Below are 14501 nucleotides of genomic sequence, written 5' to 3'. Positions count from 1 at the left end.
AATTGAACCCATCCAACAAATATTAAAGTGTCAATTTGGTCTTATGTGTCATTTAGTACCAGCAAGTTAAGGGCATATAATAGGGAGTGTACCATTGCAACCCTCATGCCAATCGTTATCCCATGCACATATCATTGTACAAGTTAGCATGTAGTCATACAGGCCAGCAACAATCTTCTCTTTCTCAATCCCAGGACCAACCATTTCTACAGCCTACTTTCTGTTTGAGATGGTCTATAACTCTTCCCTATGTCTTTTAGATTTTTAAGTGGGTTGAAAAGGCTTATTCTAAAGATCAGCTAAAATATTGCCACAGAATTCTTGTTCTAACTTGGGCCAAAGGTCATAAATCAAGTTATATAGTATTAGTTTTAGCGGTTTTTACCCAAGAATGCAAGGTTTTAAACATTGCCAGCTAAATACAGTAACACCGGTACTCTACTATTCCAATAAGAAAATGGAGGCAATAAGGGTGCTGAGTACTAGTTCTCACTTGAATAGGTCTGCACCAAACATAGTGGTCCATGAGGATTGTTGAACCATCTTTAACGGAGCATTTCAAAGCACATCATACCGAACTAGCCTAGAACCGAGATGGTTCATGCTTTCAGAATGAGATAAGAAGAGATCCGAACAAACCAGGTCAAACTATCCAGTTCCACTCCTTTTCAGCCAAGATTCGTCGTCTCGGTACCGGACCCCATACCAGTGTCACATTAACACAATGTCGGTATGCTATGTTACGAAATTTTTTTGGCATACCAAGTATCGATACGCCATCCGTACCGAATACTAGTATCGAACCAGTACGGTACAGTACGCCCCGTACCGTCCGGTTCGGGCCAATACGGCATACTATGACTTTCAACAATATTAACCCGGTTAGCTTGAGACAAACCAACATCTCTTATAAAAACATCCCCCTCCGGCCACCCTCAATCCAGACCCTAACCTCTTTATCTTCTCTCTTTACTTCTTTTGATCTTCTCGACAAGGTTTTAAATCCGGTAGGACGGGATTGTCTCAATTTGGATTGGGACATGCCGTTGTCCTGTCTTGTCCTGACACTTGGAACAAAGGATGGCCCAAAACGTGCCGATGGGGCCATCAGAATAATGGCAAAACGGTCTTGTCCCAATACTCTAGGCAGTACCCAATTTTGGTGTCCTGCAGGATTCCCCACAGAAATTTGAGACCATGCACCTCAATTGCCCCTATAAATCACCCTCGACCAAGCACCTGGCTCTTCCCCTCTCTCGACTGCTCGCTCCTCAAGTTTGATGTCTTTTCACTCCACACCCTCCAAGACCCCCAAGCCCCTCGTCGACATTGCTTGCTACCCTCTCAAGAACCTCCTCACACCACACCCTCACCACTGTAGTCATATTCCTTATCGCCCTCCCTGATGTTCCCCATCAAGTCGTTGCCTACATCCGTCCCTTTATTGGCATTATCTCCATGCCTCGATTTCCACCAGTATCCCCACATCCACCACCACCATCGTGACTTCCCCGTCACTAGATTTAGATGAAGCACTGGGGGGTACCAACATTAGACCATCATGGTGATGTATCATGGATTAGAATGGTATGGTATTGTACTGTATTGACCTGATAGTTGAATGGCACAAGTCACGATAATGGTACTGCTAGCATTGCTGCTTCATACCAATAATCGATATATACTGGGAGTTGGCACATATTAATTTCTTTTTTATTCTTATTGATACTAACTGTTTTGATCCATATCGTCTATAGTAGGACCAAACAATTCTAGTTCAAAACTAGTATGAGACCCAAAATTGGTATTTTAAACCTTCGACAAAAGTCTATTAAATCATCTTGTTTCCTAAGCACATAAAGGCTTCAAATGATTCAAGCGGAGATGAAGAATGATATCAATCATAGGACAATCCGACCTTTGTATTAATAAGGTAGCTTGTCCTCACTTTCAATCAAAAAAAAAAAAGAATTTTTATATCCCCGTGAACATAGTTTTTATAACAAAGTTTAATCTTTATTTCAAATACAGTTTGCCATTCTCTGTCTTCAATAAATAAGAGTTAGATGCAATCAAAAATTGGTGTGAAAGATCAAGCTTATCAACCAGTATCATGTAGTAGGTATCATGGCACCTATGCCAATGATGACGGTCCATGTCCATCATAATACTATGGAGTATATTGTACAAAGTTACCAGTGATAGTAACTTGTCTAAACTTCCAAAATTAAGCGTCACATGGTGCTACTTGTGGATATGGTTGTGTCCTTCACTTATCTAGTAACAAAGTTATGTGATATAAATTTGTATGATAAATTATTTAAAATCATGGAATGTCAATTAACCCATGAAGTAAGAGAATTAGTGATTCTAGATTTCTATAGGACATAGCAGTTCAAATTAGTCTAAGTTCATAAAAATACTAAAATGATGTAACATGGGATGTTAATTTAATCTTTTAACCAACTAGGATGTCTATCCATTTTGCACTTTGGTTACTAAGTACTAGTCTTGTGCCAGCCCCTGGCTGTTATGGGCATGATCCACCAAATCTTGATCCTTGGCTCCATTAGTTGGAGATAAGCATCCAATATCTCTAGACAATAAATGCAAGACAATGAGTAGGGTAGTGATCTTGAATGGTAAGACCACCACAGCATACAAGTCAATATAGAATCATAGATATTGAAAAAATATGTAATTAGGACATGAAAACTTGATGTAACCATAGTGAAAACCATGTCATTGAACATTAAATGGAAAGTGCATTTCTTTAAACTATTACTAAATCTTTGCAAAGATTATGTTATATATTTTTGTGAGCTAACGAAAAGCAATAAACATATAGCTGTGAGAACACAGCTGAGAGAATTATTTTACTGCCTTAAAGAAAAAAAATGATAACAGATAAAAGAAAGTAGCATACAGACCATATTAGTTGTGGCAGGTTCCATTTGGCATGCCATGGTACGTGTCCATATAAGAGTGTATAACTTTAAAGAATCATCATCCAGTATTCCTTCTAAAGTTGCTGTAAGATAGAAGAAATGTGAGAACAGTTTTATGTTCAACAAGCACACACCGAAAAGAATCACAACAAGAACACAATAGGATTGTTTCAAGGAAATGATGAATCTTGGACATTGAATTCAAAACTCTAAAGATAAATAGGAACTAACAATCTTTGAGCCAATTCTCAATGAGTCATAACCAAAAACTGCAAACCAACAGATAAGATTGATAATATCTTATAGCCTAAATGTATGAACATCAGTTGATTCTGCAAAGATATCTTATGCTTCCATGCACAACGCTTCCAACAACAGCAGGGCATAGTGTCTTCCATGTTCTAAGTATTGTGAAATTAAACAATGAATTCAGTCCCAATGCTTGCAGACAGAGACAGTAAAGATACAACCCAACGAGCAGGATGCAGACCAAATTCTACTGGCACAAAACACGTGGTGGGCCGGTTAAATTGTAGACATTTCTTCACTGTGCGTTCAGTTGAAATAAAACAGATTGTTTTTTATAACAAGATGGAGTACTTATTTTTCCTATGTGAACTCAGAAATTTATTGGAGACTATTATCTTATATACAATGGAAATAAGAAAGAGCTCCTATCAAGCATTGTGGTAGCTTTTCTTTCAAATAACATGGATAAATCTAGATATTAAACATTATAATCAGACCTTCAAATGGGTGTGAAAATAATGCTTCTTAATTTTACAGTTAACAACAGATTCATCACAATTTCAATTTGTAAAAAATATGCATCTTCTCTAAAAAAGATGATGCAAGCATAAACTACTTTATTATCGTTGGATGGTCTTTTAACTTACACAAAACTTAAACAATTATATAAAAGATCCACCATTTACAGAATAAAAGAGTTATCTGTAAGACTGTAACAAAGAAATTAAAGCTCTAACCATCAAAAATATTGTGAGAGAATAAAGAATGCAATAAAACTATCATTTTTGTTTTCCATGTTTGTTAACTGATCAAGACAAATTTGACATGCACAGACGCAACATGCAAGTGTCATCCAAGTGTGTTAACCAACAGATACAAATACCATCCAACATACACTGCAGGTTGATGAATAGTTAATTATGTGCCTTGCACACAAAAGCCAGCAGATTTAGGTATTCTGGAGAGATGTTTATAATTCAGTTTGAAACTTCATTACCAGCCCAACAGTGATCACTACATTGGACAGTTCATTACAGACACTCCGAAACTTTTTCAAGATCCATCTAATAGGATAATCGTATGATGCAAAGTGCCGACTATCATAGATTATACTTATGGATATATAATAATAGAATTCAGAATAAAAAGCTTCAATTTGCTGTAAAGATGAAGAGAAAACCACAACAGACTACATCAAAGATAGTTTGTTACATGGTAACCTCCTTATGTTGGTGGGTCTGATAGCTTCATGAGCTTCTTGGGCATTCTTCACCTTCCTAAAGTATTTGCGTATGTTCTTGGATGCAAATTCCTCACCATACCTACATAGTAGAACAAGAATTTTATATTAAAATGATAGAAATATTGAATAAATGAAAAATCTTATCAATGTTTAGATATGAATTAACTGAATATGAGCCAGTACTGATCAATAAACTTTATTGAGAAAAAGAATGAAAGGATGTTGATACATATCCTCTCATGACATCTTGGGCACTTAAGGGTCATTAGTTAACAACATGAAATTATATGTGGATGCTCGAGGTACAACAATACCATCTCGCATCCATGTACAATAAATATAATTTTCTTCTTTTCTCCAAAAGATAAGTTGGCAAAGTCTTGCGTCAATGTACTACCATATATGAATACTTAAAAACTTAAGGGGCATAGTGAAAAATAATTATAACACATTTGCAGGAAGGAAAATAATCTCCTACAGGTGGTTCATCTTCATTGGTTCATACTTCATACCATGCAGTCAGATTATAAAGTAAAAAATGAACAGAGAAGATAAATGTGATTGCAGGTCACATGAAAGTGGCCCATGATAAATTTCCTATGCTGTGTAAACAATCACTGAAGCAAAAGAAAAAAGCTGCAATCTATAATTTTGTACCATACCATATAATATACCGCCTATCAAGGTATGCCAAAGCGGACCACTCGGTTTGGCCTGTACCAAGCCGACCCGGAGAGAAACTAGGTGGATTCACCTATTAAAATCGGTTTTGGCTCTAAACTGACTGGAACGGGTTCCGAATTGGCCGAAAAAAGCTTGAACCGGACCGAACCGACTGAAACCAAACGGTTCGCACCAAGTCGACCCAGTTCGGAACCAGGCTCCCTTCCCCTTTGCTTCTTTTGTTAAAAAAAAAGTGTTGGAAAAACCAAAGGCCATCGCAACAGTTTTTTTATAAAGTTTGTTTAGTCGTCTTACGGCTAAATGACTCCCCCTTTCCCCCACCGATTCAGCGCGATTCAAGAAAGATCCAAGCCTAAATAAAGTGTGCCTTCTCTCCCCTATCTTATTTCCTTTATATTTTTTTTTGCTTGAAAAAATAGCTTGAAATTTGCAAAATAAGGGAAGATCATGCCAAAATTTTTGATTTGGCCTTGATTTTATTACATGTTGTAAATTCATGGATGATCTACACGATGACATAAAAAATTTTAATTTTTGAATTATATATAATTTTTAAAAACTAAAAATATATTTCGAATTAAAAAATAAAATATATATAATAAAATTCAAAAAAATATAAAATCAAAAGCGTATGTAGGAGCACGCAAGCTACCTCTAACAAAATTTGGGGTCCATTTATTCAAGTTTTGATGTGCTTACGCGCACAATAACCTGAGCCTAAATTTGATAAAAATAGAGAAATAAATAGCTTTTGACGCATGCTCACGGCCCTAAAAAATATATATAGCATCCATTGTTGGGTTCTACATTGATCTGACCTAAAATTAATTTTTTTAAAATATTTATATTTAAAAATTATTTTTAAAATTAAAAAAATAATTAAACATATATAATTAATACCAAAAATTATGAAAAATTAGTAGTACATATTACATAATTGGAAAGTATTTTCTAAAGTAGAAAATATATTTTTCTGAATTTATGATGTTTAAACATATTTTTAAATTTAAAAATTATTAAAATATATAAATAAATAAATAATAAAAAATTAATATTATGTCTTAGATAAACCAGATGTATTTTTTGAGATAAAAAAATAATCTTCATCATAACAAAATTTTGCAATTTTTAAATAATTGATAAACTGACATACTTGATAAACCTGTAGGAACGAAACCATCAAAGAAACAAAAAAGAGCCAGAGCGTGACATTGGTTGGAATAATGGGCAAATGCTCTTGGGTCAGCATTATTGAAAATGCAACTGGTGCAACATAGAGTTCAAGAAAAGAAGGATAATCAAGTTAAAGCAGTACTTAGCTGGTGGTAACTACGACATATCTATGTGCCAGAAATGCCCACAGGAGATTCGACAGCTGATGAAGAAGCACTTCACTAATTTTAGAGCAGCGAAGGAGAGTTGCCAAGAAGAAGGCGGAGGTGGACCGCCGAGCGACAGAGCCACCTTCCTATCACTTCAAGGAGTCAAAAGAGGCGTTTGCTCCAAATGACGAGGAGACATAGATCCAGGCTGCCATACAGGCGAGCCTGGATGATCAATAGCAGCAGCATCAGGTGGCCAGGCATAGAGCTCGATTTGGGCCCTCGTACTATGAGTCAGGCTCCGATTCTGCGAGCATCAGGATAGATCAAGAGTTCAAAAAGACCTCAATCAAGAAGGCCGTCAGCAGAAGCGGTGGCCGGAATGTATTTATGCTAGAGGCTTTTGGTAGCAAAAAGAAGTCATCTAGAGATATTTCACCAGGAGCAATCCATAATTTAAATCAATATGCCTTCTCCAATAGAGATTCGAAGCAACAAAGGATTGACAGTGAAAGTTCGCCGTACCAGTACCGAACCCCGTACCAGTGCCGCACTAATATAGGCGTACCGAGCGTCGGTATGGCATGGTACGCGGTACGCCAGGCGTACCGACATTGGCGTACCGATACCGGTACCCATCGGTACGGGTACGATACGTCCAGTACCGACCAATACAGCATACCATGGTCGACACTATTGAAAAAGGATAAGAAAAAGAATATGTGGCAAGCTATTGGATTCTAGCTCCACTTTAGCCACATCCTAGCGAATGTGGTAGACAATGCGTATCATAGATCTATCATTTCCTCCATATAGGTTACCGGTTCCGGTATAAATTCTCCGGGATCGAAGGATATTTATGGTGAGCTTCTTGACAATAATAAAGAAGAGATAGAAAAATGAATTGCCTCATACAAGAGCAAGTGACCCACATCATGGGATGCTAAACCGATCCATACCAGCTGGTTCAGCACGTACCATATCGGTCCGGGCCCTGACTAGTACGGTTCAGCTGTAGAAACTGGTACAAGGCCTGTAGATGCCGAAATTGCTTGCCGACATCACTTAAAAATCTCCAAATTTTTTTTGCAGTCATGTCCCCTATTTCGAAAGAAACAGAGGAAGCAGTCACGACCTCGGCCTCCGCCGCACCCCCCTCGGCCTCCGCCGCGTCCCGCGGCCCTCCGCAGGTGGCGAAGGCCTCTCCTCCCTTTCTCCCCCTCCTGCTCTCTCCTTCTCTTCTTCTTCCCTAGCTCCGGCTAAGCACACCTGCTTCCACGGGGAAGAGCTGGCTCCGGTTTAAACCGGTCTGAACCAAAAGCGTACCAGTCCATTAGGCAACTGCTACGCCTATCGGTATCGGTACGGCGTGCCTTGGCCCATATATAGAATGTCGATGATGTGTGATGGTTGGACCGATCCTACCAGGCGAAGCATTATCAATTTCTTGACATATTGTGATAAGAAGACTTTCTTCCACAAGTCAGTTGATACTTCTGATCGGATACACGACGCCACATACATCCACAAATTCATAAAGATGATTGATCAGATAGGAGAAAAGATTGCCGTACAGGTCATCGCTAATAATGAGCCACAATATAAAGCCGTCGAGATTTGGATGGAACGGCGACCACATATTTTCTGGACCTCATGTGCTGCACATTGTATCGATCTCATATTGATGAACATTGTGAAGATTCATAGGGTGCAGCAGACGGTGGAGATCGCCCAAACCATCACCATATATATTTATAATCATACATGGATTTTTTTCACCGATGAGGTATGCAGGAAGAGAGATCTTGAGACCAGAAGTCACACGGTTTACTACCAACTACGTTGCACTTGATAGCATTCTTGAAAAGTAGCCCTATGTCAGATGTTTGTCAGTCTCGAGTGGCAAAAAAATAAATATGCGAGGGCCGGCACTGAAGGGAGCATTATCGAGGACTTGATGACGAGGCAGATATTCTGACAGCGGGCCTCTACGATAGTGAAGGCTATTAGACTATTGTATGAAATGCTTCGGATCATGGACAGCGAGAGGCACCCTAGATGGGCTTATTATATCACACAATAAAGAGGGCAAAAATTCAGATCAAGGAGGCAGATCCGACGTATGCCCAGGACTACATCGACATCATTGAACGGCGGTGAGATTACCAGATGGGTAGAGGCTTGCATCTAGTAAGTAAATAAGAACGTTGAAAATTAGACTACTCCTATACTTAAACAATTTTACTAAAAACAATAATGAACACTATTTGCAGCATACTGCCTGAACCCTCAGTTTTAGTATACCGTAGCTGGAATCAATATGGACGACGAACTTTTGGCCGCTCTGCGTAATCTAATTGACAAAATGGAGCCTAATCCAAAAGTCACAGCCCTATGTCTAAAAGAGGTAAGTTAACTTAAGTGACATGTATAAGTTAACTGGTATCTTCAATTATTAACATATTATAATATGGTTCTTTTTCACAGACCAAAATATTTAGAGAGAGCACTAACAGCTTTGAATTCTCAGCAACTGTCGTAAGTAAGAAAAGTATGAATCCAGATATATTACACATCAGAAGAACATTTACCTAGTATTAGATGGTTACTAATATCATACTATCTTATATGTAATTTTTTTCAATATTTTAATGCTGAATAGTGGATTTATTTTGGTTTATCCGCAAAAATTCTTAAGCGGCTGGCTATCCGGATCCTCTATCTGATGGTATATATGTTGTACTTTACATATACGTAATTGATTATATTATTTTATATTTTTCATCTCACTACTTGATTTGAGGATATTTCATGTTGCTTCTTGTAGCATGCAATATCTAACTAATTATTTTATATTTTATATTATTTTAAAACAACAGGATGCATCATCTAGGTTAAACCGAAATCATAGAAACATCGAAAAAACATTAAAAAAATAAAATAAAATTAGACTTAAAACTATTAAAAAAGTTCAAAAACCTTGATTACCAATTAAATCAACTTGAAAAACTCTAAAAAAAGGTACGCCGGTACCGTACCGGCATGCCCAAGCGTACCATGTGTCGGTACAGTATTGTACCGACCTATCTACCGACCGATATGGGTCCCAGTACTGGTTTAGCGGACCTTGCCACCTATCATCTTGTCATGCTATCAAGTCAACAGTACAATGCATATTTCTACACCATCCATTAGAGGGCATATGATAACATATCAATGTGCATCAATGCATATAACCTCAATATATATGGTACACACTCCCATTTTAAACCCATGTTCAAGCATCCAAAATGGCCTTGTTTTTGTATCACAATAATGCCTCGGTGAACTCCTAAAATTCGAAACATCATGCTGCAGTTATTGACCATTGCCAATTTCACCATGATCCCTCAGTGTGTTTCAGTTTCAAATGGCCTCATGCAGGTACATTTTAGAGAGAGTTAAACATTTTAGTCCACATCCTTAAATATTTTCCCACATTTAGCATATAAAATGCATAGATTATGTTACAGTTTGGTAAAAAATTGATTTAAACGCTGACTGAGCGGTAGATATATAATCTTTTCTATGCCCCTGAACTATAAGAGAAAGTGTGGGTGAGCCTCATCCTACTGAAAACCAAAATAAGAACTTCAATATATTCATTTAGGCCTATGCCAACCAACACTAGTTTTATTCAAGTGATGGCTGGAACTTGACAAGACATTTGGCATAAGGTTAAATCTGAGCAAACAAATTACGTGAAGTTTTCAGGATTATCAGGACTTAGCACTTACATCTTAGAGTTAGGCAAAATGAACCCCAAACTCATCCATGTCTACAGGACATGCAAAATGAATATGAAAAGAAGACCAGATAAGTCATTCTACATGAAATATCTACAGGCCTAAGCCTGCCAAATACAAGTGGCAAGTTACTCACCTTTCTTTAACCAAGGAATGAACATCCTCTGCAGCTTCATTAGAAACCTTCAAAAACAAAATATATCAGAACAAAAATAAGGGTGTCATAAACTACATAGCAAAGTGCATTCCAGCCAGACCAAAAGGCACAAGATGTCTAAGACTTATAGTCGCAGTTTCACAGAACCAGCATGATGTTTAGGAGGTCCAAAATAACCTAAAAAGGAGGGAAAAAGAAAAATAATCCTTGTAAAGTAAAAATACATGAATGTTTAGCGCAATATTAAAATCATGAACGAGAATCCAATCCATTAGACTCAAAATTCGTAACATGAAAAGTTGGACTCATCACATATTGGTTTAAGTTCACTTTATTCAAGAACGATGAACTCATCCAATAAAGAAAACACACAATAACTACTTATTCAATGTGATTAAAGCAAACAACATCATTGGTCCACGTTATTAAAAAGATGTAAAATTTTAGGCTGCATAATGGTCTGAAAATCAAGAAATATGCATCTTCTTTTAAATATGTATCAGATTCACCAACATTTTTCTTTCTTCATTTTTTTGTTGGGGGGAAGGGGGTTCTCTGTGTGTGTGGTAAAAAATTAGTATATAATTCCTGATATGCATCTTTAATAATTAAGAGAGTTACTAGCAGGACTAGTCCTTGCCAGGTCTAATGTGATTAAGACATGGTATAGACTCTCATCATAACAACAAAGATGACATTTGATCTAGATATGCTCCAGATTGGAACACCTTGAAGCCATTGGCTCGTTGAATCAGATAGATAAACATATTAGCGCTTTTAATTCTTAGTGAAACGTGAAATGAAAAACTGTAATGAACTTTGAAATAACTAACCATTTCGCAAAATTGGCAGTAACTCATCAATTCAATATCCATTAATACATGCATACACATATCATACACACATACATGCAAACATGCATACATGCTATATTACAACTTTCAGAATAAGTCACATAAGACACCCATATCCAAATCAACATCCTGGGAGATTAATATAAGCTCTATCATATAATAAATGAAGGGAAAAAAATATTTCTAATCAGAAATTTAGCATACATACTACAATTATATCCTGTGGCTGTACAGCTGTGCCAAAACTAGTTAATAAGGAAAATGAATCCCACCTTACCAATCCACTGGCACAAACCAAAAAAAATGAGCATTTTTTAAACTAATTTGATGATCTTAGAGAAGTATTTTAGTTTCAACCTTCAACCTCCCAAAATGCATTCCTTATATCAAAATGCTTATTCTTTTGTTTTAATCAAGGGACCAATAAAAAGCACTTCAATATGCACCAGACTGGGTTGGGATGCATATAGGTTGAATATGCGGCCCATTTAGTACTATGGGGCCACATATGCAGAACACTCTTATGCAAGATCATGAGGATAGTGTGAATTGAATCAGATGGGGGCTACACACAGGTTATAGATCAGCCAAATGCACTTATTGATAATAATGTCAATTTGTTAAATTATTTTAATTATTTCTATTAGATACTAAATTCGAGGTAACAAGTAGCAGGTGATCATTACCAAGGTTTTAAATATGGTGGGACAAGGCCATCCCGATTTTTCTATGGAATGAGATGCACCATGTCTCGACACTCGGAATGATGGGTGTCCCATCCCAGCCTGATTTATTTCCTAACTCATCCCTTCCAATCACTCGAGACAGTAGGATACCCTACTGGTATTTTAAAATCTTCATAAAATATTTAATAAATATCAACTGCATTTGCACTGCATAAGCATCAACATACAACATATGCACTATGCAGTCCTATGATTGCTTGCATACTGCAGCCACTTTTAAAACATTGAAAATAGGAGTGTCAAATTAATGACTCAAACTTTATTTCAAATATAAAAAATTATATATAAGAATATATATTTGAGTAAATTATATATTACAAGCTTCATTTACGGAGAAGATTTTAGCCATCAGATATTAATCCAATAGCTAAATATTTGCTCATTTTAGCCATTGGATTGAGATCCAATGATTGATCTTGAGTTCCACTTAAATCATCAGAATTATGATGTTGGAATCCCTAAGGCCCCACTTCCACCACCTCCATTTCAAATCTCCCTTTCTCTTTCTCCCCTGCCTCCACTTCCCATGCCCGTGCCTCTCCTCGCAGTCTTCCTCAAACCTTCATCTTGAACTCTCCTTCACTATTGCCTTGCTGACCCATCACCATGTCACTATCCCTCTGCTAGCACCAAGACTCCCTCACCATCCTTCATCATCATCATGACTCCCATTGTTCATTGTTGTCGCCTTGACTCCCTTGCCATCATCATCACCCACTCGGAACCCATTTCGGATTGTTTTTGGAGGGGCAAAATGCACTCCTTGGAGAACCAAAAGCTCTTTTGGATCGTTTTGAAGTGTTTGGCAAAAATTTTGTACTAGCTTCCTACTTCCTCTAAAAACTGGAAAAAGCCTACTAGGAAAAGCTCCAATCTGGAAATTTTCAGCAAAAGCTCTACTTGAGACATGCTTAGAAAGTTGTTTTCATTTTAATATAAATTCCATAGAGATGAAAATACCCATAGTAATATCATAATAATATAACCATATGATAATATAAAATAATATAGTACAATACAATATAACATTATTATTTTATAATAATAATAGAGTATAATAGTATTATAATATAATATAAAAATACCACTAAATATATTAATTATAATATAATAAATTAGATAATAATACTATTATATTATAATATAATAGTATTACAATATTGTAGTAATATTATTATAATATAACAATATTATACAAATATTACTATGTTTTTTTATTTTATACATATAATACATTATATTACTTAGATTGGAATAACAAAATAAATAATTTATAAATTCAAAATACTTTATAATAATATTTTTTGATAGGACAAATAGTTAGATAATCGAAAGTACTATGCAATGTCCTTTATTTGTCATTTCTGATACTAAAGAACTTTCCTAGTTTAGTTACCACACCAATATTAAAGTTCGATAGGCCTCCATAAATGTAGTTACCAAAAGCAAACAACTTTTTAGAGCTCTACCACCAGAAGTTCTACATGCAAAAGCTCTATTACCTACAGCAATACCAAAAAGAGACCTCAATGATCTCGACCTAAAGATCCTCCACTAGCCACATCTCCCATTCCTTCCTCTTCCCTCCTCTCTCTCCCTCACCTTCCACCCAATATTGGATGCCCTAACATATTGATTTGAGCCTAATGAGCCGAGATCAAGCTAGCTAGAGACTTGAATGAGCCAAACTTGAGTTGGGAGTTCCTAGCTCATCTTAAGCTCGAGCTGAGCTCGAGCTAGCCTAAAAAAAATTGAGACAAGCTCAAGCTAGCCCAATATAATTTCAACCAAACTCGAAAAGGCCTTAGCTTGCTCATCTTCAGCTCATTAACACCCCTAATTGTCAATAGAATAATAAAGCTTGAAATATATCAGCAAATGCACATAGAGATGTAAACAAGCTAAGCTCAAGCCAATGCCTCGCTTGAGCTTTTAAGCCAGCTCATTTAATTTTGAGCAAAACTCAATCTATTCAAAGACAGCTCATTTAAGAAATCTGGTGACCACTCAAAGTCTCCTGAGTTCAATTATATATTTTAAGCTAATTATGCTGGTTATATCGTGACCCTATTACTGAAATACATTTTATTCTATAGTTTACATGATTTTAACATAGAAAATAATAATGGAGCAATGTATAACATAAAAATTATTTTATATTCTTAATTTGAGCTTAACCTGTCCTAGCTATAGCTCAATTATTTACTAATCGAGCAAGTTGAGCCCACCCTGAATTTCAAAGCAAAAGCTGGCTCATGAAAACAGCTCGCTGACTTAACAGCCCCAGATGCAGATCAGCAGTAAAGAAAATGGGAAGAAAACCATTTCTGGTTAATATGGTTCAATAGAAATTTATCAAAAAGAAATTAGATCATGTAGCAAAACTGGTACTTACATGTAGTCCATCAGTTCGCATGTACGTTATTAACCCTGTTGCCTCTTCATCTGAAAGTTTAATCCCCTCATACAGCTTCTGAGCCACCTGCACTTAAATAATAAAAGCAATGAATGTA

The 14501-nt window shown here is 36.5% G+C and overlaps 1 protein-coding gene across 4 annotated transcripts in view; it reads right to left on the bottom strand.

Moving 5' to 3' along the window:
• The window catches only part of LOC103706593 (DNA topoisomerase, type IA, core), a 49777-nt gene that overhangs the window by 26360 nt on the left and 8916 nt on the right, over positions 1-14501 (bottom strand). For all 4 annotated transcript variants that reach the window (XM_008790742.6, XM_017842642.4, XM_088715293.2 and 1 more), the window contains 4 exons: positions 14384-14470; positions 10368-10414; positions 4410-4519; positions 2931-3031 (listed from right to left, as the gene is read on the bottom strand). In XM_008790742.6, coding sequence (XP_008788964.3) covers positions 2931-3031; positions 4410-4519; positions 10368-10414; positions 14384-14470 — 345 coding nt within the window. The remainder of the gene's footprint in view (positions 1-2930; positions 3032-4409; positions 4520-10367; positions 10415-14383; positions 14471-14501) is intronic.

The sequence above is a fragment of the Phoenix dactylifera genome, chromosome 2 (genome assembly GCF_051530095.1).
Source record: "Phoenix dactylifera cultivar Ajwa chromosome 2, Ajwa_hap1_PhDact_Kaust_v1.1, whole genome shotgun sequence".
Taxonomy (NCBI): domain Eukaryota; kingdom Viridiplantae; phylum Streptophyta; class Magnoliopsida; order Arecales; family Arecaceae; genus Phoenix; species Phoenix dactylifera.
Note: the sequence above shows the minus strand (reverse complement) of the source record. Positions and strands in the feature narration are given on the sequence as shown.